This window comes from Erpetoichthys calabaricus, chromosome 8 (assembly GCF_900747795.2).
Source record: "Erpetoichthys calabaricus chromosome 8, fErpCal1.3, whole genome shotgun sequence".
In the NCBI taxonomy this organism is placed as follows: domain Eukaryota; kingdom Metazoa; phylum Chordata; class Cladistia; order Polypteriformes; family Polypteridae; genus Erpetoichthys; species Erpetoichthys calabaricus.
Window position 1 is genome coordinate 183,571,567 of NC_041401.2, and position 27,480 is coordinate 183,599,046.

Sequence of the window (27,480 nt, forward strand, 5' to 3'; positions counted from 1 at the left end):
CATGGACTGTGCTAATCGGCCTCATGCATACGCAATCACGATGCTGACTCTTTTCTTGTTCAGCTCTTAACCGGTAGAATGAAGCGTTTGAAGACTCTCATGTTTATTGTAACCTAAGAATTGTCACTCACTCGCATTTAGTCCTGAGCTCCTCACTTGTGATGATCAATTTTGTCCTGTAACACTTGTTCCCAGACAGTCCCTCAGATTGATGTTTATTCAATTATGCACGGTGGCGCAGTGGTAGCGCTGCTGCCTCGCAGTTAGGAGACCCGGGTTCGCTTCCCGGGTCCTCCCTGCGTGGAGTTTGCATGTTCTCCCCGTGTCTGCGTGGGTTTCCTCCCACAGTCCAAAGACATGCAGGTTAGGTGGATTGGTGATTCTAAATTGGCCCTAGTGTGTGCTTGGTGTGTGGGTGTGTTTGTGTGTGCCCTGCGGTGGGTTGGCACCCTGCCCGGGATTGGTTCCTGCCTTGTGCCCTGTGTTGGCTGGGATTGGCTTCAGCAGACCCCCGTGACCCTGTGTACGGATTCAGCGTGTTGGAAAATGGATGGATGGATGTATTATATAAATGTAAGTAAGAGGACTTATTCTGGATTTGTTGGAGTTAAAGTACCACCAGCATGTCTGATGTTACACACTATGTGAGAGGTATGGGTCTTTGGGTTCATTCATTTCCTTAACAGTCGTACCATACATTGCAAAAAGTAAATAAAATACAACTTTATAGGAGCTGACACATCTACAAACAAAAAATTAATCTGACACCAGTTACCAATGTGATAATGTAAGCCTTAGATTATGACAGTGTCATACACGTGTGAGCAGGAGGCAGCTAAAGGGCCTGAGTAATTGTAATTCCACGACATACCAGGGGGCGGCGGGGTGCGCTGACTATCTCTCTCAGTTCCTTGCAGACCATTCTTGGGAATTCCCACCAAGTTCCGGCGCCTCTGATGAGGTCACTTCCGGTCCTGATGACATCACTTCCGGTTCCGGAGCCAATGATGACGCCATGTCCGGTCCCCGAAGACATCACTCCCTGTTTCGGCCCCAATGATGATGTCACTTCTGGTTCCGATGACATCACTTCTGGTTCCGGCCCCAATGATGACATCACTTCCTGTACTGGCCTTTAAAGCCGCCATCTTGCCTCCATACAATCAGTTCTGTTTTGGACTCAGATCAGTGAACACTTCTGTTCAGATTTAAAACTATTTTGAGGTCGTGGATACGGGTGGCTGCCCCAAACCTTTACGACGTCTTTGCGTCATCATTGTCACAACAGTAACAGTTTAATAGATTGGATTTGCTTTGGAAAATATAGCATATAAATGGCAAAGGAACTGAATTTAATTTAATGGCAGTTCTTTTTTATTTAATATACATTCTGCTTTATAAGATATTGGAGTAAGCACTTGCCATTCTATAAGCTTCATAAAGCCCACTCCCTACTTCCCACCACTTTGTCTGTGTGTTCAAATCAGACCTTAAGTTAGTTTGTTAAAAGGCAAGAGCAAAACATTTCTCTTGGATATACAGCATATGCAGAAGCGGGTGATAAAAGGTTCATTTGATGAAGATCTGAAATAACTGTACAGTTTGTGTTTCATTGACACTGAACCCCAGCATCTTCATTGTGCTGGCAGTTGTGCTTTCCCAAACCAGACGACGGGCACTCCAGAAGTGAGCTCTCTGTTCCCACGCAATCCAAGTCATCTAGCAGGATGTTCCCCGTTCCTGTTAAAAAAGGGCAAATAAAAATTGAGGGATTAAATAACAAAGTATTATCCAAATGCCCTTTTGAGCACATTCATATTGTATGCCAGAGACTACATGGTTCTGAGAAGGGCAAAATACCTAATATGGGAAAATGTGTACCCCTCTACACATAATACCAGTGCTTGACGTCTATGGAAATCTTCAGAGGACTTGTTCATCAAAGACTGCATTAATAATGCAGATGAGTCAGGGGACAGGAAAGTTGTGGAAGACTTCTTGTGGTGCAGGGACAACAACCCGCAACTCAACATCAGCGAGACAAAAGAGCTGGTGGTGGACTTACGGTGTGCCAATGAGTCTCTGAGATTCAGGTAGAGGACGTGGAAGTGGTGCAGAGCTACAAGAAGCTTGGGGTTCATGGACTGGTCTGACAAACACAGTAGTGCAACACAGTAGTGCTAGACAAGAAGGGTCAGAGCAGATTGGACTTGCTAAGGAGACTCCGGTCTTCTGATGTGTGCAGCAAGCTGCTGGAATTGTTCTACCAGTCCATAGTAGCCCAGTGTGATGTTCTACACCGCAGACTCCTATAGAACAACTTGAGCACAAAAGAAGCACAACGTCTGAACAAACTTATCAGGACAGCCTTTTCCATCACAGTGCCAACCCTGGACACACAGGAAGCTGGTGTGGAAAAGAGGATGGTGGCAAAATTGGATGCCATCATGAAAAATCCCCTCCAGGAGGCGCTGTCTTGGAGTAATTTAAGCCACAGGCACATTCCACAACGGTGTACTAAGAAGTGCCTGTGGGGGTCTTTTCTGCCAATTCAATGCTTCCACCCAATTTACTCGTTACATTTATTTTGATAGATTGATTTACGATCTGTCCTGTGAGTCTGTATTCTCATTTTCCATGTTTTTGCTGCTTGTATGCCTTGGAATTTATAACGTTTTATCTAATCTGTCTAACAGAATAGGATGTTAGTTTTAAAGACTATGGTTTCCCTAAAGTTTTGTGCTTTGAAGGCATTTTTGAACACTGCAGCTCGGGCCCTGGCTAAATACTCACCTTCTGGTTGCACGTTGTGTGACTCCTCTGTGACTCTCACTGCATTTGACTCTTTCTTGATTTTTAGTTATCTGAGTACTTTGCAGCTATTTTAGAATTATTTTCATTTATCTTGCATCCCCTGGCCGAAAGATTACTGAGTCCCTGAAGTGGGCCAGAGCCCCACTAGATATCCTCTACTCTGTATCCTGAGCAGGGTCGTGGGGAAGCTGGCATCCACTAAACAGGATCATCTCCAGACAGAGGAGCAGCTTCAGCGACAGACTTGTGTCACTGTCCTGCTCCACTGACAGACTGAGAAGATCGTTCCTCCCCCAAACTATGCGACTCTTAAATTCCACTCATGAGGGTGTAAACATTAACATTATACAAAGTTACTCTCTGTTTTTACCTGCATTATTATCAATCTTTAATTTAATATCGTTTTTTGTATCAGTAAGGTGCTGCTGGAGTATGTGAATTTCCCCTTGGGATTAATAAAGTATCTATCTATCTATCTATCTATCTATCTATCTATCTATCTATCTATCTATCTATCTATCTATCTATCTATCTATCTATCTATCTATCTATCTATCTATCTATCTATCTATCTATCTATCTATCTATCTATCTATCTATCTATCTATCTATCTATCTATCTATCTATCTATCTATCTATCTATCTATCTATCTATCTATCTATCTATTCCAGCTAGAATCAAGGGGAAGAAACCCATACAGGCCTGGGTAAGAACATGCAGACTTCACATAGGAAGAACCAAGGATATGGACCCAGTCTCCTTAATACCATTAAACCACTTTGGTGCCCCCTCTGCGCCTCCATGGCACCCACAGTAAAACCACATTCTGTTTTATTAATTATTCTGCTCTCTGACTGCTTTCAAATTGACCAATTATTTCTTTTTTCCGTTTCTTTATTTGTGATGATAACCAACAAATAAATTTAAAAAAGAAAGAAAAATGTTGGAACTTACCAGAACCTGCAGTATAAACACTGACTGCAGAAGTATAACCAGCCATTCGGCAGAAAATGTTTCCATCTTTTATATCCCATCCATCATCGCATATTGTTCCCCAAGCTCCATCAATAAACAATTCAGCACGTCCTTTTGTACCACCACCAACAATTCTTGCAATATCTTCATGAAAAGGAAAGAAACTAACATTACATCCAACTTCTTCCACCACCAATAAGCAGGCTTATTATTTTAAAGAACGACACTCAACAATGTGGGGAGACTTTAAAAACTGGCCTGTGTGATAAGTGTGGCTATCAGTAGGCCTTTGTCACGGTTGCTTTGCCCCAACTGACTTTGCCCACCATACCCCTGGACTCTGCATGCATATCTGGCTATTTGGCATCTTTATATGTTCCCCTTGTGAGTACGGAGTGTGGGAGGGCCTGATCTTGTCATGAAGTGCATCTGCAACATTGAATTAGACAAATGGCTTTGAGAATGCATGTATTTACCATTAGGTTTATTGGACAGAAGTTATTACACCACACAGTTAAAATTACATCTGATGTTTTGCATTTGCTAGAAAAATTAGTGCGCCTGAAAGCTATTTTAAAGTGGCATAAAGCATACATCATATGAGATGTCAGTAGACGTCCGAGAAAAGAGCTTATTTTGGGGAGTCACCTTTGAGGGAGCAACAGTGGAGATGGCTTAGTTCTTCATATTTTATGGAATTTCAAATTTGAAATGACCTGCCTTTCTTAGACCTACAACATAACGGCCATTTTGAAAAAGGCAGAAGAGCGTTTTCATTTTTTGAGACTCCAGAGGAAATGCAGGCTGAGCAATCAGATACAATTAAACACAATTCCCTAACCGTTGTCAATGAGAAGACAAGCAGTCACAAAAAAGTTTGGGGCAGCCACCCGTATATTCTTTGTGGCTGAAAAAAGTTTTTCACATCGATGTGTACAGCAGCATTTCTCAACCTTTAAGTCTTTGCGACCCGAGTTTTCATAACAGTTTTAATCGCGCCCCAAATAAAACCCTAATAAAATGTGTTCCTATATTTTTTTGCTGGCGATAAACCGCTACAAGTTTAAAATTTCCCAACGAATAGCAAAATTACGCCACATATGGCAACATTCGCACCCCCTTTTTTGTTACTTTGAGAAGAGCTGGTGTACAGGATCAAGTCCAAAACAGAACTGATTTGATAGGAAGAAAGATGGTGGTTTTAAGGCAGATCAAACGAAATTATATCATTGGGCCTGGAACTGGAAGTGAGGTCATCCGTGGCATAGACATAGTTCAGGTTCAGGAATTGAACTAAAGGGAACATCAACATACCCTGGGGGGAGGTGTGGGAACTACTGGATGCTCATCAATTGAGACAAAGTTATAAAGTTATAAAGACATTTGAAAACGACTTAGGTCCGATAAATCCACCATGAGCATTTAAAATGGAGGGCATTTAAAATAATTTCCACCATGCCAGGAAGTTGGGTTACAAAGGGAATAATACAAGATACAAAAGGCAAGGCAAAAATATCAAGTAGAGATCTCCAAGCCTTCATTGCTGCCACTGGAGTGGTGAGGCAGAGATCAGCAAATATGAAGAACCCGCAACAGAAAGGGCGTTTACTAAAAGGTCACCACGAAGAACAAAGCTGTCTGTTCACCTCCTGGACAATCCTGAAGAATTCTGGAAAAGTGTTCTGGATGTTAATATGTTCAAAATTGAACTATAAGTGCACAACAAGACCCAAAACATCCTATCTCCAAAAAAAACCCTTACGCCTACTGTCAAGCAAAGTGATGGAAGTGTCATTATGTGAGGCTATTGTATCTAACTGAGCCACTTGATGTCACTAAGAGAATCATCCATCCATCCATCCATTTTCCAACCCACTGAATCTGAACACAGGGTCACGGGGGTCTGCTGGAGCCAATCCCAGCCAACACAGGGCACAAGGCAGGAACAAATCCCGGGCAGGGTGCCAACCCACCGCAGTAAGAGAATCATGAATTATGGAATTATCAAGGAACTATTGAGAAGAATGGCAAACTATCAGAATTCAAAAACTCTTCAACATGATAGCGATCCTAAACAAGTCGAGCCAAGAATGGCTTAGGAGTTGCGAAACAAAACTCCTTGACATGAATCCAATTGAAATGCCATGGTAGAACCTTCTCTGAACTTCTGATGCGCTCTCTGTCTCTTCTTATTTTTTTGGATAAACTTTTGTTTACTTACTTACTTATATATGTATGTATGTTAAGATTTTACCTCCAGCTTGTTACTATTTTTTAAATGGATTTTTAAAAGTGAAGATATGCCACCATCATCACAGATGCAGACCTTTTCATTAGACCTTCTCAGCTGTCTTTTTTGGGACAAGCTGTGAACTTGAGAGATGTCATTGCGGCGAGCGTTTAGGATTTAATGGCTACTGAACCTTAAACGTCTATAATACCTGAGAATGGAAGACTCTGAGGAACATTAAGTGGGATATATTAAATATTCCCAATCTCAGCTGGTAGCACTGCGATCATCACCACCAAAGGAGTTCTGTTTCAAAGATGAAAAGGATGAAGATCTGGAGCCAGAATAAAAACAAGGTGGAAAGGATTCCAAACTGGCCTGCCTCCATAAATGTGGTATGTTCTCCTAAGGCATTTTGTGTACTGAGGAGAACCAACTTAGAACTTTTATTTCAGTCACTATTTTAATGCTAGACTGGTTTCATCTGATACAATCAGAAAGAGTGGAAAAAGCAGGAGAAGGACTTCAGATTTATGTAAAAAATAACTGCAAAAACCAAACAAATTACAATTGAAACTAAAAATGTGTTAACTGGTGTCATGTGCGTGCATTTGCATGAGAGGCAGCATAAGGGCTCTGGTGATAGCAATTACCCTCCGAACCAGGGGTTGGCACTCTGTTCTAATGCTTTTTCTCTTTCTCCCTCTGCAGAAAATAAAAGACTGACTGACGGCCGTTCCACCACTGAAGTCACTTCTGTTGTTCGTCCTCCTGGACCTGCCCCTTCCTGCCTGGAGCCCATAAGTCCGGAAGTTTGGCCACTTTGAATTCAGTTCAAATTCTGAGCTCCGGCGCAAAAGGACGTTATCCGCAACTTGTTGCGTGAGTAGCTGAAGCTGCTCTATCTAAATGTTAATGTCTTTAACACTAGAATTACCAGAGCCTACGAAAAAACTCGTAGATCCGTCCCACCTTAAATCGTTTCTTAAATCCGTTCACACCTTTCCGCCAGCGTCTTTTGTCCTCTAAATGTGCTGATAAAAGACAATCTGCCAGCAGTCGGCTATTCCATCCCCCCTCCGACTTAGAACGTGCACGAACTTCTCCCAGCTCATGCCTTGATTGATTATCTGGGAGTGAAGTGGAGTTTTAGAGTGGAAATAATAGATTGTTATTTGGAACACATGCATTTCATATGTGTTCCGTTTCTACAGTAATCTGTGTAAACACATTTTTAAAACAGAAACGTTTTTCATATTCTAGTAGTAAATGACAAAATGTAGGCATAAACTATATAATGTATGAAGCCTGTAGTCCAAATATCAAAGAAACACTTTCACGAAAGGTACAAATATAACAGACCAAGTGCGCTTTTATTCAAAAATATAACTGCACAAAAAAAAGACGCATTAGCGTGCGACATTGACACTCACTTACCACGATGGCCCCGTGGTGCAGCAGTATCAGTTGCTGGCTGGGAATCAAAAGATCAGAAGTTCGATCCTGCACGACTCCCTTTTGAGAAGTGAACCGCTCTTATTTTTACTATTTTAGAATAAAAGATACAGTAATCCCTCCTCCATCGCGGGGGTTGCGTTTCAGAGCCACCCGCGAAATAAGAAAATCCGCGAAGTAGAAACCATATGATTATTTGGTTATTTTTATATTGTCATGCTTGGGTCACAAATTTGCGCAGAAACACAGGAGGTTGTAGAGAGACAGGAACGTTATTCAAACACTGCAAATAAACATTTGTCTCTTTTTCAAAAGTTTAAACTGTGCTCCATGACAAGACAGAGATGACAGTTCAGTCTCACAATTAAAAGAATGCAAACATATCTTCCTCTTCAAAGGAGGAAACAAATCAATAGGGCTGTTTGTCTTTTAAGTATGCGAAGCACCGTCGCACAAAGCTGTTGAAGGCGGCAGCTCACACCCCCTCCGTCAGGAGCAGAGAGAGAGAGACAGATAAAAAAAATCAATACGTGCCCTTCGAGCTTTTAAGTATGTGAAGCACCATGCAGCATGTCACTTCACGAAGCAGCTGCACAGAAGGTAGCCAACGTGAAGATAATCTTTCAGCATTTTTAGACGAGCGTCCGTATCATCTAGGTGTGCGAACAGCCCCCCTGCTCAATCCCCCTACGTCTGGATCAGAAAAAGTCAGCGCAAGAGAGAGAGAGAGACAGAGAGAGAGTGAAAGAGAGAGAGAAGTAAGTTGGGTAGCTTCTCAGCCATCTGCCAATAGCGTCCCTTGTATGAAATCAACTGGGCAAACCAACTGAGGAAGCATGTACCAGAAATTAAAAGACCCATTGTCCGCAGAAATCCACGAACCAGCAAAAAATTCGCGATATATATTTAAATATGCTTACATATAAAATCCGTGATAGAGTGAAGCCGCGAAAGGCGAAGCGCGATATAGCGAGGGATCACAGTACATTTGATTTCAGTCTGTAACAGCCGGTGTAATTTATGATATTTGTAAAGGTTAGCTTTGTTTTTGTTTTTTTTTATTCACTTTCCATTCTCTCAGTCGCGTTCAGGATCCTTCCCTACCCCATCTGACACTGCTGTTTTCACATAAAGACGCGCTATAGCTCTGCAGTGTATCACGATACATACGACCGCGTGTTTTTTTACCCCCAATCTTGCCAGTCCCCATATGTTGCTGTATGCTATTTCTTTTGTGCTCCAGGACATGCAGAGGAAACATAGTAAAGAGCAGTAACTTCAGCACTATATGCAATCATCAGACACTCCCCATCTGACACTGCTGTTTTCACATAAAGACGCGCTATAGCTCACCCAAGGAGCGCCCTTCCTACATTTACAACATGTGTACTTGTTGCAGTGTACACATCTCTCTGTGCTATGGTTCCTATTACACTGAACAAGCACCTGTAATTTGCAGCTCTATTCATTATCTCAAAACAAATATATGTGACGTTTTGAAGAAATCATTTTATGACGCAAATAGTACCAATCAGAAAACATTGTCGAAGTAATGCAATATTATTTGAAAATGAACAGCGTCAGATTGGGTGTGATTTATACTGGCGCTGTTACTTAGAGTCAGATCAGAAGCTGATTAAGCTGAATAAGCTCCTGTTCTGACTCTAAGTAAAAAAAGCATGAATTAATCAACAGAAATAACCGCGATCAACATTTTAAACTTAACAATTTACTGTGTATGCCAGTTTATAAATTTTATGTCCGTTTGAGGCTACAAAGAAAAAAAAACACTTCCTCCCCAGCAGGGAATTGAACTCAGGTTTCTACGGCACAGTGGAGCTCTGAGTCAGCAAATCTCAGCGTTATGCCACCAAAGGTGTTGTGATACCCTTGAACCTTCTGTGAAAGTGTTTATTTGATGTTTGGCCGTCAGGCTTCACACATTCTATAGTTTATGCCTACATTTTGTAACAATAATTACTAAAATATGAAAAAAGTTTCTGTTTTAACAATGTGTTTACACAGATTACTGTAGAAACGGAACACACATGAAATGCGTGTGTTCCAAATAACGATCTATTATTTCCACTCTAAATCTCCAGTTCAGTCACTCCCAGATAATCAAACAAGGCATGAGCTGGGAAAACTTAGTGAACGTTTTGCGATGGTGGGGGATGGAATAGCCGGCTTTTTGCTGCTTGTCTTAATCGGCACATGAGGAAGACAAAAGAGAGATGAGAACGGTTTTAAGGTAGGCCGAATCTACGAGTTTTTTCGTAGACTCTGGTAATTTTAGTGTTAAACATAAACCTGAGTCCCTACTGGGCAGATCCGACCTCATCTTACTACCATCTACAAGCCTGTTATCAGACGATGGCAGCTCTCTTATTATCCAAGCCAGAAGTTCTCTTGTGTGTTTGGTGCAGTTTGTTGTTGTTTTTTATAATATTTATATTTTTCTTGAGTGTCTGTAACTAAGTATTTCGCTACAATTTGCACTGTGTGTATAAATGTGCATGACAAATTGATTTGAAACATGAAATTTTGTTTATGCAAGGCATCTCATTCACACCTCACAGAACTGGCAGAGTTTTCTATTGAGGAGTCGGAGCAAAAATCCCTTCAGCAAGATGCTACCAATGAATAATTAGTTATAAGAATAAATAAGAACAGAATCTCATGTAGGGAAAGTCTTAATTTAGGATATTCACTCTGCATGTCATTTCACCTTTAATATGGTCTGGTTTCAAATACTAGGGTTTCAGAGCTTCGATTTCAGGAGTTGTCTGTCACCTTGTCACGGATGTATCTGTAAGCCATTAGAACAAGGGCAGGCCAACAATAACGTCGATCCTACTCACCTCATTTCTCTAAAGCATGTGGGTCCTCAAACAGTACTCTCTGCAGACTGTGCGAAGTATAACATTTATCATGTCTGTCACAATTGGTTTCTGTTGTTCTTGTGGTTATTTTGTCGCCGTGGCTTTGTGGTGGCAATATTAAGAGGAATGACCTTTCCACAGTGCATTTCCCACCATTCATCCTGGTCCATCCTGGTTTAGCTAAAGTTCACCGTGCCACTTTTCCAGCATATCTATCAGTGGCAACCAATGTACAGTAGGGATGCCATCTTAAATATAAAAACAATACAAACATGGGACTTACACTGCCTTGATCCTTTCACTCCTTGCTCTCCTTTACTTCCCTTCAAACCGGTATCTCCTGAAATAAGCAATATGAAAAAATACTTTAATATAACAAGACAGTTCTGTTTACATTTCTAGTTTCCAAATTACAACAGTCATTAAATGGTCCACTTCAAAATGTAATTAGATGAAGCGGCAAAGACCAGTGGGAATTAATTTACTGGTGTGACTCTCTTCATGTTATTTATCAGAGCAGAATGTAGGGTGGCATGGTGTCGTTGTTGGTTAGGATTGCCGCTCTACTGCTCCAGCACCCAGCAGTGGAATCCCAGCCCAGTTTCTGTGTACCATTTTGCACAGAGTTTTTTTCCCAGCATTCCAGTTTTTCTCCCACATTCTGAACATTAACTGTCACCAAAGTGAAATCACTCAGTGGTTGGCTGGCTGGCCTCTTACCTTCTCACCCTCTTTGTTCTCCTCAAATTAGCAAGTAGGTTTCTGACATTTAGTTGTAATAGCGAGGGGGTCATATTATGCAGTGGGCTCTGGTTCTCTCAGCTTTATTACACCCACCATCCTCTTAGTGATCCTGGACAAGCCCCCATTATCATGTCAAGAAATCACACTGAGATTTCTGTCCCAGTCTGTTTTGCTTCTACGCCTATGTCACCTAATGGATTGACCAGCTTTGAGTCCCAGACACTATTGTTTAATAATCTCACCCAAAGGGAAAAGACAAGTAAATAAATTCTGCCTTCTAACTGCAGCGGTGAGGGTGTCATATCACATAATGGATTCTCTCGTCTTTTTCAGCCTCGCTATTCTCTTAACTCTTTGCAGCAACAACAACAACAACATTTACTTCTATAACACGTTTTCTTACAAATGATGTAGCACAAAGTGCTTTACATGATGAAGAAAGAAAAAATAAAAAAACATAAAAATTAGGCAATACTAATTAACAAAGAATAAAGTAAGGTCTGATGGCTGGGGAGGACAGAGAAAACAAAAAAAAAAACTCAAGAGGGCTGGAAAAAAAAACAAAATTTGCAGGGGTTCCAAGGCCACGAGACCACCCAGACCCCACTAGGCATTCTACCTAACATAAATGAACTAAATCAGCCCTCATGGTTTTCAGGTTTGGAAGAATTAGACGATGATGGTCATGTGGACCTCTGGCCTTCAATCCATCAATGTAGGGACAGCACAGTGCTTTGATCAGGTGGTGGTGGGGCAGATCGACACCACAGAAAACCGGAAAAAGAACAGCAGAGAAATGAGGGTTTGATGCAGAAATGCATTAACTTACATGTTGACTATAATTGACTCTGTATGATAAGTATGACGTAACGTGCTATTCAGTCGGGATCAGTTTAACTCCATGATTATTACCAGAAAACCTCTGTTTTAGTCGCATCCTTATCGCTTCTTGTCAGTAACTTTTTGCTGACTGTGCGTTCCCATCTCTGTTAAGATTACGGAGTGTTTTACCCAGAGGTGGCCTTAGAGGTGTAGGGGGCCTAGGGCTGACCAACCCCATGCGGGGCCAGTTATGTCAAACGCTATTACCGGTATGTGTGGACTGTATAAACTTGCACGCGAATTTAATAAAAATAATGTTAACATACACCGGATTTTCTCATTACAGTATTCAGCTACATTTTTGCAAGATAACATGCGGACTTTATCAAAATATAACAATATATAATCTATTATAAGAGTGCAATTCATAATTCATGACAATACGACAACAGTGCGAAATGTGATGAGGTGTCATGCGGAAACTAGCAGGGCCTCTTCTAGAAAACGTACCCAAATTGCAAATATACTCCGACATGTATGGTTAATTTGACCTTGAAGAGGGATTTTAAAAGGGTTCCTCTTAGAAGCATCTCATTTTACTACTAACAGAGATACAAAAGTGGGCGGTAGGTATAAAAAGGTTGACTACCCCTGCTTTAGGGGTTCTATTAAACTCCAATCTGGACAGAGCTCCTGTGAGTTATCTATCTATCTATCTATCTATCTATCTATCTATCTATCTATCTATCTATCTATCTATCTATCTATCTATCTATCTATCTATCTATCTATCTATCTATCTATCTATCTATCTATCTATCTATCTATCTATCTATCTATCTATCTATCTATCTATCTATCTATCTATCTATCTATCTATCTATCTATCTATCTATCTATATATATATACACAGTTAGGTCCATAAATATTTTGGCTGTCTAATAGTGCCACGTGGAGAGAGTTTCAGACCATCTACAGCAAGGCACAGTACTTTATCTCATCTGGGTAAGTCAGTGTGCACAGCCACCCAGATCTTTCAAATAAGTAAGCCCTTAATACAGTAGATGGTTATACTGGAGGCAGACCTATATCAACATGTTTCTCTGTGAATACAGGTTAGACTGGACAAACCAGATTCCTGCTGTTCCATTTTGTTTGCAATGCGCCATCTGTTGAAATTACAAACGCAATGCATTGTTTTCACTACATGCATTACAAAATACATTCCAATAGATGGTGCACTGCAAATGTTAACACTGAGGCCTATGTTCATTACTTAGATTTTCAACCTGTCTTAGATGGGTAGCACAACTAGCTACAGTTAGGTCCATAAATATTTGGACAGAGACAACTTTTTTATAATTTTGGTTCTGTACATTACCACAATGAATTTTAAATGAAACAACTCAGATGCAGTTGAAGTGCAGACTTTCAGCTTTAATTCAGTGGGGTGAACAAAATGATTGCATAAAAATGTGAGGCAACTAAAGCATTTTTTTAACGCAATCCCTTCATTTCAGGGGCTCAAAAGTAATTGGACAAATTAAATAACTGGAAATAAAATGTTCATTTCTAATACTTGGTTGAAAACCCTTTGCTTGCAATGACAGCCTAAAGTCTTGAACTCATGGACATCACCAGATGTTGGGTTTCCTCCTTTTTAATGCTCTGCCAGGCCTTTACTGCAGTGGCTTTCAGTCGCTGTTTGTTTGTGGGCCTTTCTGTCTGAAGTTTAGTCTTCAACAAGTGAAATGCCTGCTCAATTGGGTTCAGATCAGGTGACTGACTTGGCCATTCAAGAATTCTCCACTTCTTTGCTTTAATAAACTCCTGGGTTGCTTTGGCTGTATGTTTTGGGTCATTGTCCCTCTGTATCATGAAACGCCGCCCAATCAATTTGACTGCTGTATTTAGCTGGATTTGAGCAGACAGTATGTCTCTGAACACCTCAGAATTCATTCGGCTGCTTCTGTCCTGTGTCACATCATCAATAAACACTAGTGTCCCAGTGCCACTGGCAGCCATGCACGCCCAAGCCATCACACTGCCTCCACCGTGTTTTACAGATGATGTGCTATGCTTTGGATAATGAGCTGTTCCACGCCTTTCCTTGCCATCATTCTGGTAGAGGTTGATCTTGGTTTCATCTGTCCAAAGAATGTTTTTCCAGAACTGTGCTGGTATTTTTAGATGTTCTTTAGCAAAGTCCAATCTAGCCTTTCTATTCTTGAGGCTTATGAGTGTCTTGCACCTTGCAGTGCACCCTCTGTATTTACTTTCATGCAGTCTACTCTTTATGGTAGACTTGGATATCGATACTCCTACCCCCTGGAGAGTGTTCTTCACTTGGTTGGCTGTTGTGAAGGGGTTTCTCTTCACCATGGAAATGATTCTGCGATCATCCATCACTGTTGTCTTCCGTGGACGTCCAGGTCTTTTTGCGTTGCCGAGTTCACCAGTGCTTGCTTTCTTTCTCAGGATGGACCAAACTGTAGATTTTGCCACTCGTAATATTGTAGCAATTTCTTGGGTGGGTTTTTTCTGTTTCCGCAGCTTAAGGATGGCTTCTTTCACCTGCATGGAGAGCTCCTTTGACCGCATGTTGTCTGTTCACAGCAAAATCTTCCACATGCAAGCACCACACCTCAAATCAACTCCAGGCCTTTTATCTGCTTAATTGATAATGAGATAACGACGGACTTGCACACACCTGCCCATGAAATAGCCTTTGAGTCAATTGTCCAATTACTTTTGAGCCCCTGAAATGAAGGGATTGTGTTCAAAACATGATTTAGTTGCCTCACATTTTTATGCAATCGTTTTGTTCACCCCACTGAATTAAAGCTGGAAGTCTGCACTTCAACTGCATCTGAGTTGTTTCATTTAAAATTCATTGTGGTAATGTACAGAACCAAAATTAGAACAAAGTTGTCTCTGTCCAAATATTTATGGACCTAACTGTATATACTGGAGAATATAACTTGACAAATCCGCTTGAATGGGACACATGGACCTCAAAAGCGGGGCCCCCTTAGGTGCGGGGCCTGGGGCAGTCACCCCACTTGCCACCTCCAAATGCTGCTCTTGGTTTTACCTTCTGTAAAAAGTCCATAAAAAGTGCCCCGGGTTAAACTAGTACCGTGTGAATCGACAGGTCAGTGATATTTCATCATTTGAGTGATTTGAACAGAGCAAAAATGACAAAAGTCCTCCACTAATAATTACTTCACCCCACCTCGTAGTGTAAAACTAATTCAGTCTGAATAGGGCTTATAAATGCAAGATCTGGATCTGTGATGGAATAAGCCCTCATCCATGATGTCGAGTTCCTGCCTTGGACAGGGTTCTACTGGGATAGACTCCGGCACCCCCCAAAACTTTGAACTGCTTCAATCAATTCTGATAATGAATGGGTCATTGGATAGTAATGCATATATTAATGCAATACTGTAGTATGATGCATATTTATGAAGAATCATAACTTAACCTTTGCTAAGAGAAGTAAGGCAGAATATGTTTTGCAAGACACAAAAAAATGTCTTGTAAAGGCAATTGAACTAAAATGTCAAGACGAGCAGACACTCTGACCAACAGAATAAGCAGTGTGGTGGACAGTTGGGGCTCATGCCTAGCTGGAATGCCTTTACTATGGAAGGACCAGGAGAGACACAATACCTCCCCTGGGACACAAGAGGGCAGCCCGCCTGGATTGCTTTGGGGCTATGGGCTGGGAGCTTGAAAGCTCAGCCTCGCTGGGGCTTGTGGCTGCCACCAGCAGGTGCCTGGACAGTTCTGGAGTCCTGGAAATGTGGACAGAAGAAGATCCGGGTGCACCTGGAGTACTTTGGGGTGCCCATGTTGCACCTCCGCCACACCAGGAAGTGCTGCCGGATGATTGCCGGAGAACACCGGGAGCACTTCCGGGTGCAGTATAAAAGAGGCCGCCTCACTCTGTTCAAAGAGCCAGAGTCAGGAGGAGGGAGACGAAGCTTGACCGGAGGAGTGGAGGAGGAAAAAGAGAAAGAGAAAAAGAAGAAATTTGTGTTGTGCTTGCTTGGACTGTGCTGTGCTTGTGGGAAACGAGGAAGGCGTTTCCCACGGGAAGAAAAATAAATAATAAAAATGTGTGCTTCCACTTGTGCCTCCCGCATCTGTCTGTGTTGGGTTGGGGCGGTGGTGCCCGCCTTGGTGGTCCACGGCAGGTATGATTCTGTAGCTTCATTTTCAGATGAACTACAACCTCTGCTGCGGTCACATTATTATTGTCTCAGAAATTCCCTAAAACGAAGATCGATCTCAGCCTGACTTCTTTATGTCCCAGGAGATCTAAACACAGAGCCTTACAGATGATGTCATGTTTGTACGCCTACCTCTGGGACTAAAAGCTCGACATGCCAGATGCTGTTCTCTACTTGCCTTTGCAAAAATTGAAATATGCAGATATTCATGTGTGTCCTCACGTACATTTTGTATCCCTGCTAATCTTGTTTGGTGGCGTAACTAATTAGCATGGCCTCGGCTGTCTTTGCCACCTCAAGTACTTTGATCCCTAGCTCAATGAGTCTGTGTATCTGGTATCTCAGCATAGTGTTGGGCTGGGCTTCCTTCCAAAGTCCCATAGTTTCATAGTGGATCGGTAAATTTACCAGTAAAAGTATGTAGTATGAAATGAGCAGGTTAGATTCTGCAGCTTCATACTGGGTTATAGAGTGTCCTTCATACTGGAGTATGATACATAGAGTGTCCTTCATACTGGGTTATAGAGTGTCCTTCATACTGGAGTATGATACATAGAGTGTCCTTCATACTGGGTTATCGAGTGTCCTTCATACTGAGTTATAGAATGTCCTTCATACTGCAGTATGATACACAGAGTGTCCTTCATACTGGGTTATAGAATGTCTTTCATACTGGAGTATGATACATAGAGTGTCCTTCATACTGGGTTATAGAGTGTCCTTCATACTGGAGTATGATACATAGAGTGTCCTTCATACTGGGTTATAGAGTGTCCTTCATACTGGGTTATAGAATGTCCTTCATACTGCAGTATGATACACAGAGTGTCCTTCATACTGGGTTATAGAGTGTCTTTCATACTGGAGTATGATACATAGAGTGTCCTTCATACTGGGTTATAGAGTGTCCTTCATACTGGGTTATAGAATGTCCTTCATACTGGAGTATGATACATAGAGTGTCCTTCATACTGGGTTATCGAGTGTCCTTCATACTGGAGTATGATACATAGAGTGTCCTTCATACTGGGTTATAGAGTGTCCTTCATACTGAGTTATAGAATGTCCTTCATACTGGAGTATGATACACAGAGTGTCCTTCATACTGGGTTATAGAGTGTCCTTCATACTGGAGTATGATACATAGAGTGTCCTTCATACTGGGTTATAGAGTGTCCTTCATACTGGGTTATAGAATGTCCTTCATACTGGAGTATGATACATAGAGTGTCCTTCATACTGGGTTATCGAGTGTCCTTCATACTGGAGTATGATACATAGAGTGTCCTTCATACTGGGTTATAGAGTGTCCTTCATACTGGAGTATGATACATAGAGTGTCCTTCATACTGGGTTATAGAATGTCCTTCATACTGGAGTATGATACATAGAGTGTCCTTCATACTGGGTTATAGAGTGTCCTTCAAACGCTCAGCTTTATACTTTGGTTTTTCTAAAGCTCTTTCCAGCAGCAATGACTGGAATGATATGTACTTTTTAAATAAATGGCTTTGGAGTATCTGGTCACTATTTTTAATTTTGCCATGGTTAGTGGAGTGGTGACGCTGTGCAAAAAAGTGAAACATAATGGCTACCATCACAAGGAAGTGTATTGCTCGCTGTGTTCAGAGACGGTCTCTGCATGGCGGACTAATGGAGTTACTTCTTGAGCTTATGGTACCAGAGGCTCGCTTTTGAGCAGGATGGAGTTCACAGGGTTCACAGCTCACCACTGCCTTGCAATGCCTTTGAGGATTTTGAAGACCAGGATTAGGTTCTTCCACATTCTCACACAGGTTTAATTCTCTGTCACAGCAGGATATGTCCTCAAGTGCTGGGGTGCACCTAGTTGTTCTCCTCTGGAACACTTCAAGTGCTGCTATGTCTTTCTAGTAGCATGGTGGCCAGAACTGCACACAATATTCCACACACGCTCTTACTAGTGAATTATATAGTTTGAGCATAACATCCTTTGATTTATATTCAATTGTTTTATGATATAACATAACATTTTATTCACTTTTTTACAATGACAATGAAAATGTTGTGTTAACACATCCTCAATGTCCTGGAGGGCCCCAGTGGCTGCAGGTTTTCATTCTAACCCTTTTCTTAATTAGTGACCTGTTTGTGCTGCTAATTAACTTCTTTTGAATTCATTTTAATTGACTTGTTTTTTTAAGATTTGTACCTCTGAATTTCTTCATCGTTCCTCTGAATTGCTTCATTTCTTTCCTTAAATGGCACCCAAACAGAAACGAAATGTGAAGTGAGTGAGCCAACAGAAGACCAACTAAGTCAGGGCCTTAAACTCCAATCAGTTGCTTAATTAGGAGTCAAATCTCGTTGTTAATTAAACCCGTTCTTTAATTCCATGGCTCATTGCTACTCTCATTGTGCAAAAGCAGACATTTCCAAAATTGTTGACTTACTTTTTTCTAAGAATACCATTAAAATGTTTTGGGGACCTGAGCAGATGAACATTCATGAGACTGTCACCCTTTTTTATTTTCAGATATTATATGATGGACGCAGTTTGCTGGTCATGTTATGGTTCATTTTGTATTTCATTATTGCTTGACTGCTAATTCAGGAAAAAAGAAACAATTAAGGGGTCTGAGTCTTCAAGAGCGAGTCAAATAAAATTAATTTAAAAGAAGTTAATTAGGAGCAAAAACAGGTCATTAATTAAGAGAAGGGTTAGAATGAAAACCTACAGCCACTGCAGCCCTCCAGGACCCCTTAGGGAATCCTTTTCAGTGACTGCTTTCTGTAGGACACTGCCCCCCCCATCTTGTATTTATAAATGGTATTCCATTTGCCCCCACTTTGCACTTGTCTACATTAAACTGTATTTTCCACATATTCGCCCAGTTCTGTTCACTTCTTTTCTGAATTCTTTTCGCTGCCTCCTTAGTGCCTACCATTCCATCAATTTTAGAAACAAATCAGAAGTTGACTGCATCTCATCACCTAAGTTAATAAAGCAAAATACTAAATGTCCATCCACAGCGTAAATAAAATAGCTGAGATGGAAGATTAGGAAATTTTGAAATTGAAATAACCATTTTTCAGATGCCAAACCACATTTTGTAAATTAAACGGGTCGTAATTTCGAGTCACTGCATTGAGTTAATTTCAAATTTCAACCTAGAAAGAGAAAAAAGTATACTTAAATGAACGTATGAGAAACTGCGTTGCTTTTCTTGAAATGGAGTTCTTTATATTTGCTACGAATTGTGAACTGGGTGATTTTGCACCTCCTATTATTTCTGTGCCTGCTTATGCTTCTTTATGATTTTTCAATTGCAAATCTGACGACTTGTGCTAATAATTTTCAAATTCAGCCCCAAATTATAAAGCTGGTCATTTTGGTCGGATTAGTTAGCACTCTTAATGCACAGAGGATAAGTTTTAGTTTGTTCCAGTGATAACAGCATTAAAGAGATGTTTTCCAAATGCCACCCTTCATGCATCCAGGGTTCCACAAATACAGGCTATAGAACATCCAAAAGTATGTATTGTACAGGAATTAAATTTGGCAATTTGTGACCAGTTATCAAAAGTACTTTGTGTTTTCTTAAATGATGATCTTAGAGGGATGAACAAAATACAAATAAAGTATGTTGAATCGAGAGCCGGCCCATATTGATCTGCTGGGTTAAAAAGATTCAGGCTTTATCTTAGACTGTCCTGCCCCTACCCCCAGATCCTAAACTTAAAAATAGTTTGGGGGGGGCATTTATTTTTTCTCTACCCTGATCTTAAAAATGAGCTCTTCTTCCCTAATCTTAATAGCCCTATTTTCTCTGACCCTGAAAAATTGTTTCCTAACCCTAATCATAAAAGATGGAATTGGTGCCCTGAAGTTAATCAATGATCCTCGGTGTCACACTTAAATTTTGATATGCACCTTATAAAAATATTGTTTAATAGCCCTGATTTAAACATATAGATATAGGCTTTTGAATACTTTATTTACTGTACTTGGTTGTTCTTAAACTTATTTAAAGCTTTACGCGATGTATCAAAAAATACGGTGAATGTTGATACAGAGCACCATCCAAGAGCAACAGCAAACAATTCAATGCCGGTTCTGACAGGTCCATCCTAGAACCGAGTATGTGACATGTTTCAATGTGTTTGATACTGTCAGTCGTTTGTGAGCCACTGTTGAGTTCAAGTGTATTTTTTCAAGTTTGTCGTTAATAATGGATATCGAGCAATGTATTAACATGAAATTTTGTTTCAAATTGCTTAAGCTTAAGAAACCCATCAGATGTTAAAATGGTGACACTGCACCGACAATTAAGATTGTTTACTCAAATTGTGAATTTCCCATTGGGATTAATAAAGTATCTATCTATCTATCTATCTATCTATCTATCTATCTATCTATCTATCTATCTATCTATCTATCTATCTATCTATCTATCTATCTATCTATCTATCTATCTATCTATCTATCTATCTATCTATCTATCTATCTATCTATCTATCTATCTATATATCTATCTATCTATCTATCTATCTATCTATCTATCTATCTATCTATCTATCTATCTATCTATCTATCTATCTATCTATCTATCTATCTATCTATCAAATGTGGCACTTGGTGCCACAGCCCACCCATCAGATGTTAAAATGGTGACACTGCTACGACAATTAAGACTGTTTACTCAAATGTGGCACTTGGTGTCACGGCCCACCTGCCAAGTTGTTCTGCCTGCCTAAGGTAAAGTCATCCCTGATGGAGGATCACAGGAAGCATGGGAAAGAGGGGTCCTTTCATCGGATTGGCTGGCCCAGCGCTGTTCAGCCGTGGAATGGCCAAATGGGGGAGGCAGCTTGATGGATGAGGTCTACAGGACTCTAAACATATCCAAATCATATTATGGGATATTATCTACTGTTGATTTCTGATCTGTACTTCTAAAATTTTCATTTATATACTCTTTTGAGGATTTGTTCTGTTCTGTGTATTGTATTGTATTGTATTGACCCCCTTCTTTTGATACCCACTGCACGCCCAGCCTACCTGGAAAGGGGTCTCTCTTTGAACTGCCTTTCCTAAGGTTTCTTCCATTTTTCCCCACAATGTTTTTTTTGGGAGTTTTTCCTTGTCTTCTTAGAGAGTCAAGGCTGGGGGGCTGTCAAGAGGCAGGGCCTGTTAAAGCCCATTTTGTTACTTCTTGTGTGATTTTGGGCTTTACAAAAATAAATTGTATTGTATTGTATTGTATTGTATTTACAAGTGGTTTGATTAATTTCATAATGGCTTGAAGACGAGAAAAGATCAGGACGTCTTTCAACATCAATAACCGAGGGAAATGTTGAAACGGTTTCATTCTTCATCATGACAACACTCCTTCTCACACATCCTTTCTAGTACGACAATTTCTATCAAATAAAAGCATTACGCTGTGTCCGCATCCACCTTATTCGCCGGATCTGTTGACCGTGTGACTTCTGGCTGTTCACTAAATTGAAAATGACCATGAAAGGCAAACGATTTCAATCCATTGAGGACATCCAGGCAGCCATGACAGCCCAACTAAAGACACTCTCGAAAGAAAACTTCCAGAACTGCTTCTCAAAGTGGCAGGAGCGTTGGGATAAGTGCATTCGAAGTGGAGGAGAGTATTTTGAGGGTGACTAGTCATTGTAAATCTTTTACTGCAATAAACATTTCTTTTTTAAAACATCCACCGTATTTTTTTGATCACAACTCGTATAGAGTTTTTTTTTTTCTAGCTGTCTTAGTTTTGCAGCTTTCAGTAAATAATAAAGGCAAACTTTGTACAGAACTTTAATATAAAAAACAAATAAGATATTTTTCTTGAAGATTTTATTAACAAAATATTTCAGTTTTTTAAGATTACTATATGCCTTTATATGTTAGTGATGGAAGTGGATGGTCATAAATACTTTAGATAATGTTGGTGGGCTTCCTTCCCGGCTCCATTGAGGTATGTAAGAACCCGGTGGGATAAGAGGGGCCACTATCATTAACAGTATCATCTTCTAACCCCATTGTCAAGAAACTCAAGAAACTCCCCAGTGAGGGCACCTGACTCTGCCCCTCCCGGAAGAAGAAGTCATTTCTGCCAACAGTGACCCACTGAAGTGACCTTGGTACTGGCTAACCAGCCTGACTATTTTGTTTTGAGTTCATTGCCTGTTTTGTGGGACATGCATGTCAAAGAACGTTGATTTTTGTTTTGTGTTGGTCAATAAACGGGAGGATCCTGTTGGTGCCCCAAACTTTCATGTACCTATCATTCCAGCACCCAGCCACAAGGATTAATAAAGTCAACTTTACCTTTTTGCCCTTTGATTCCTGCGGCCCCAGCCGTTCCTGTCAAACCTTGAATAGAAAACAGAAGAGAAACAAAAAAGATGAAGTCACGGATGACCAATCTGCCAGAAGATTATTAACAAGCAAAAAGGAATACACCATAGGCAGCAATGCAATCAGGCAGCAGTAAAGTGGCCATAAAGATAGCAAATGAAAATTAAAAGCAAGTTAAATGGATGGCGAGTGGGTTTGCGCTACAGTGTCACAGATTCAGTGTTCTGGGTTCAAGTCCTGCAATCAGATGTTGTCTGCATGGAGTTTAAACGTTTTCCTCATGTCTGCGTACTGTAGATTTTCCCCAGTACTCCTTGTCACACTTCTGAGATCATCTTTTGGGCTCGACTGGGGTAAACGATACCACTCCGGGATGTTAACAGTATCTTCTCTTTCCAGTACAGCTTCTAGAAGTTTTGAGCTACAAATACCCGGGGTTTCACATAAAAAACAAACTGGACTGGTCTGACAATACAGTGGTGCTGGACAAGAAGAACCAGAGCTGACTGAACTTGCTAAGGAGACTGCAGTCTTGTGATGTGTCCAACAAGCTGCTGGAAATGTTCTATCAGGTCCAAAGTAGCCAGTGTGGTGTTCTATGCTGAGGTCTCCTGGGAAAGCGGACTGAACTCAACAGAAGCACAATGCCTGAACAAACTTCTCGGGAAAGCCTGTGCAATCACAGGGCCAACCCTGGACACACTGGAAGCTATTGTGGAGAAGAAGATGGTGGCAAAGTTGGGTGCCATCATGAAAAATCCCTTCCAGGAGGAGCTCTCTTGGAGCACATTTAGCCACAGGCTCATTCCATCATGGTGTGCTAAGAAGCTCTGGGGTTCTTTTCTGCCATACTTCTATCATGAAATTCAATGCTTCCCCCCGATGTACTTGTTATATTTATTTATTTACAAGTAACGGTGCACTACACAATAATGTGCAGTGAATACACTTGACTTGAATGTTCCTAGTTTTCGTCCTCTTTTTCTGTATGTTTACCATTCGTTTGCTCAGAAGTTGACGCGCTTGCTGCTTCCTGAGCAGCTCTTCTTTTCTCTACTCTAGCGGGCCGCTTCTTCTCTTCTTTCGTCGGCATCTTTTCGCGTTAAAACTGATGAAGTCAACATTTGTGTTGCAATTACTGAGTACGTTTTCCTTAATTTCTCACTTAAGATGGCACTTAAGTCTTCAATCTGCCTCAAGAATGACTTAAGATATGAAGAGGTAAGGGAAGTGACGGCGGAGGTGGTAGGGAATAAAACGTACGCATCGACCACACGGCCGCCCTGCAGCCGAGAGTAGATTCTACAATAAGATAAAATAAAAATAAAAAGAGGAATAATCTTGGAGGTCAATCATCACCCCGAAAGCGGATAGTAGACGTCACATAGTATATGTGTACCAAATTTCAGGACAATAGGTCAAACGGTTTGTGAGCTACAGGTGATTTAAATCCTGGACAAACAAACAAACAGCCATGGTAGCGTATTATATAAGAAGACTAGCTGTCCCCCGTGGCTCCGCTTGCATAGTAGTGAAACAGGACAAAGTTTAAAAATCAATAAACACACTAGCTAGCTAAGTAGAGGCAAGGTACAGTGGAACCTCGGGTCACGACCGTAATTCGTTCCAAAACTCTGGTCGTAACCCGATTTGATTGTGACCAGAAGTAATTTCCCTCATAGGATTGTAAATACGATTAATCCGTTCCAGACCATATTAACTGTATGTAAATATATATTTTTTAAAGATTTTTAAGCACAAATGTAGCTAATTATATCATAGAATACACAGTGTAGTAGTGAACTAAATGTAAAAATATTGAATAACACTGAGAAAACCTTGAACAACAGAGAAAACTAACATTGCAAGAGTTCACGCTACAGCGCTACGAACCGCTCACTAAAAACATCCATCCATTTTCCAACCCGCAGAATCCAAACACAGGGTCATGGGGGTCTGCTGGAGCCAATCCCAGCCAACACAGGGCAGGAACCAATCCCGGGCAGGGTGCCAACCCACCGCAGGACACACACAAAGGCCAATTTAGAATCGCCAATCCACCTAACCTGCATGTCTTTGGACTTTATTCGAGGAAACCCACACAGACACCATGCAAACTCCACGCAGGGAGGACCCGCGAAGCGAACCCGGGTCTCCTAACTGCGAGGCAGCAGCACTACCACCTGCGCCACCGTGCCACCCTCACTAAAAACACTTTTTTTAATGAATTTTAAGCACAGGGGAAAAAATGAACATATGAAAAATCCGTAATTTAATAAACAATCAAGAAAAGTAACATTGCAATAATACACGCTACGAACTGATCGCCGTAAACAGAAGTGAAGTGGAGGTTACAATCCAAAAGAAAAAAGTCTACATTAAATACAACGAGGTTAAAACAATGCTGGAATCACTCTTTAAAAACAAACCCGGTGCGTTCTTTAACTGCCTTCTAGGCCTTATGCGGCCAGCCCTCTCTCTCTCTCTCTGTCTCGCGTGCGTCTGTCTGTCTGTCTGTCTGTCTCTCTCTCTCGCACGCGCTGTCTCTGTCACTCGCTGCACAGGGAGAGACAGAACACGTGCGGAAATCATCGGTGCGCACAAACCGAAAGGGAACCTGGCTTGTTCGTATACCAAGTGTGTGGTCGTGAACAGATGCAAAAGTTTGGCGAACTTTTTGGTCGTAACCCGATTTGTACGTGTTCAGAGACGTGCATGAACCAAGTTTCCACTGTACATTCCAACACGTGATGAGAGATATACCAACTTGAATGGAGGCTGGCGCACAACTGAGGAAGGCCCCGTCCAGCTCCTCCACTCCTGACGTCACGCTTCCCCCTCCCCTCGGCCCGCAGCCTCTGTCTCAGATTATCACGAACAATATGCTACTCGATTAGTGCGAATAAATCGCTCCTGCAAGCGAACTATGATACTCAGCGCGAAGACAGAAGTTGCAAAATCAACTGGAATGTTCAAGCACATTCTAGAAAAAACCCCGACCTAAATCTGTTAAGTAGTTCTCTCGTGACAAACAGACAGACAGACAGACAGACAGACAGACATTGGATTTTATATATAGAGAGAGAGATTTATCAATTGATCAGTTATTGATTGGCTGAATTATCTGTCCTGTGAGTCTGTATTTTTGTTTTTCATGTGTTTGCTGTGGCACGATGGCGCAGTGGATAGTGCTGCTGCCTCGCAGTTGGGAGATCTGGGGACCTGGGTTCGCTTCCCAGGTCCTCCCTGCGTGGATTTTGCACGTTCTCCCTGTGTCTGTGTGCATTTCCTTCCACAGTCCAAAGACATGCAGGTTAGGTGGATTGGCAATTCTAAATTGGCCCTAGTTTGTGTGTGTCCTGCGGTGGGTTGGCACCCTGCCTAAGATTGGTTTCTGCCCTGGATTGGCTCCAGCAGACCCCTGTGTTTGGATTCAGATGGATGTTTTTGCTGTTGTATGCATCTGAATTTCCCCATTGGATTAATAAAGTTTATCTAATCTAATGTAATCTAATCTACTGGATGATCATGAAGATGGAAAACTAAAATGTGGATTACCTGCCTCTCCTTTAGCACCCTTATCACCAGTTCTTCCTTGTGTTCCTGGGTTTCCTTAATGAAAATGAAATATACTTGTTAAAAAAATATGGGCAAAATAAACTACAAATGCAGACATGTATAACACTAAACACAACACGTTCTTCTACCTGGAAGTCCATTGACACCAGGGTCTCCTTTGCTGCCTTTCAATCCACTTGTCCCAGGAGGACCTGGAAGGCCATTTGCTCCTTTTGTTCCTGGAGTACCTGCACATATCAAGCGGTCATTTAGTAAATTTGGACTGAAAACAGTGAGCACAAGCGTGATGTTGGAGAGGTGAACCCAAAATTATTATAGAAATTGACAGTAATTTCCTTTTAGTGACATTCAAAATACTGTCTTTCACATGCAATACATTTGTCCCAGCACTTCTCCCATTTCTGTTAACATTTCCTGTACTTGTTACCTTGTCTAAAACCTCCAGCATTTTCTTCCTGGATTCCCTTCACGGTAGCAAATCTTCTGCCCTTCAGTCTCAATTTTAATTTTGAAAACAAAAAGAAGTCACATGGAGCGACATGATGGTGCAGTGGTAGAGCTGCTGCCTCGCAGTTAGGAGACCTGGGTTTGCTTCCCGTGTCATCCCTGCGTGGAGTTTGCATGTTCTCCCCGTGTCTGCGTGGGTGTCCTCCCACAGTCCAAAGACATGCAGGTTTGGTGCATTGGCGATTCTAAATTGTCCTGGTGTGTGTGCCCTGCGGTGGGCTCCAGCAGACCCCATGACCCTGTAGTTAGGATATAGCGGGTTGGATAATGGATGGATGGATGGAAGAAGTCACATGGAGCAAGATCCAATGAATACAACCACATTATTTTTGGTCGAAAACTCTTTGACTGACATCACAGTGTATTGTCATGGTGCAAAATGTGGTTTTGGGTGCATCATGTCTCCAGATATTTTTTTACTCGATACTTCCCATAGACACCTAAGCAGTTCAGGGTAATGTTGCTGATTAACATCTGCCCATGGAGGACAAAATTCTTTATGAGCAAGTTCGAAAATGTTGAAAAACGTGATCATTATTGTTTCTCGAAAATGTGCCATGCTGCCTTGGAAAACCAAATTGCCCAAGACACATGCATGATTATAGAATAAATGCCAGAAACATGCATTCAATCGACTCAGCATGATGCCACTCGGCAGACTGACTAACCAGACCATAGGCATATGATACCTAGTGGCATATTTGAGAACTAAACCCTAGTCCTGTGCTATACTCACCGATTATGGGAATTTTTGGGTCTCCCCTTGTACATGATACATACAATAGATAAGTAACCATTTTTAGTACTGGTATTAGCATTATTATATTATTAGTATTACGTGGCATTATTAGTACTATTACTATTAGTAGTAGTAGT

General features: G+C 41.2%; 1 protein-coding gene across 4 annotated transcripts in view; it reads right to left on the minus strand.

Moving 5' to 3' along the window:
* Window positions 1-1,344: 1,344 nt before the first annotated feature.
* Window positions 1,345-27,480, minus strand: part of marco (macrophage receptor with collagenous structure) — an 89,640-nt gene continuing 63,504 nt past the window's right edge. For 2 of the 4 annotated variants that reach the window (XM_051930753.1, XM_051930754.1), the window contains exons 18-23: window positions 26,226-26,324; window positions 26,077-26,130; window positions 22,489-22,533; window positions 10,642-10,698; window positions 3,771-3,935; window positions 1,345-1,740 (exon numbers count right to left, since the gene is read on the minus strand). In XM_051930753.1, coding sequence (XP_051786713.1) covers window positions 1,610-1,740; window positions 3,771-3,935; window positions 10,642-10,698; window positions 22,489-22,533; window positions 26,077-26,130; window positions 26,226-26,324 — 551 coding nt within the window. In that variant the 3' untranslated portion in view covers window positions 1,345-1,609. The remainder of the gene's footprint in view (window positions 1,741-3,770; window positions 3,936-10,641; window positions 10,699-22,488; window positions 22,534-26,076; window positions 26,131-26,225; window positions 26,325-27,480) is intronic. The other 2 variants (XM_051930755.1, XM_051930756.1) reach the window with 2 other exon arrangements.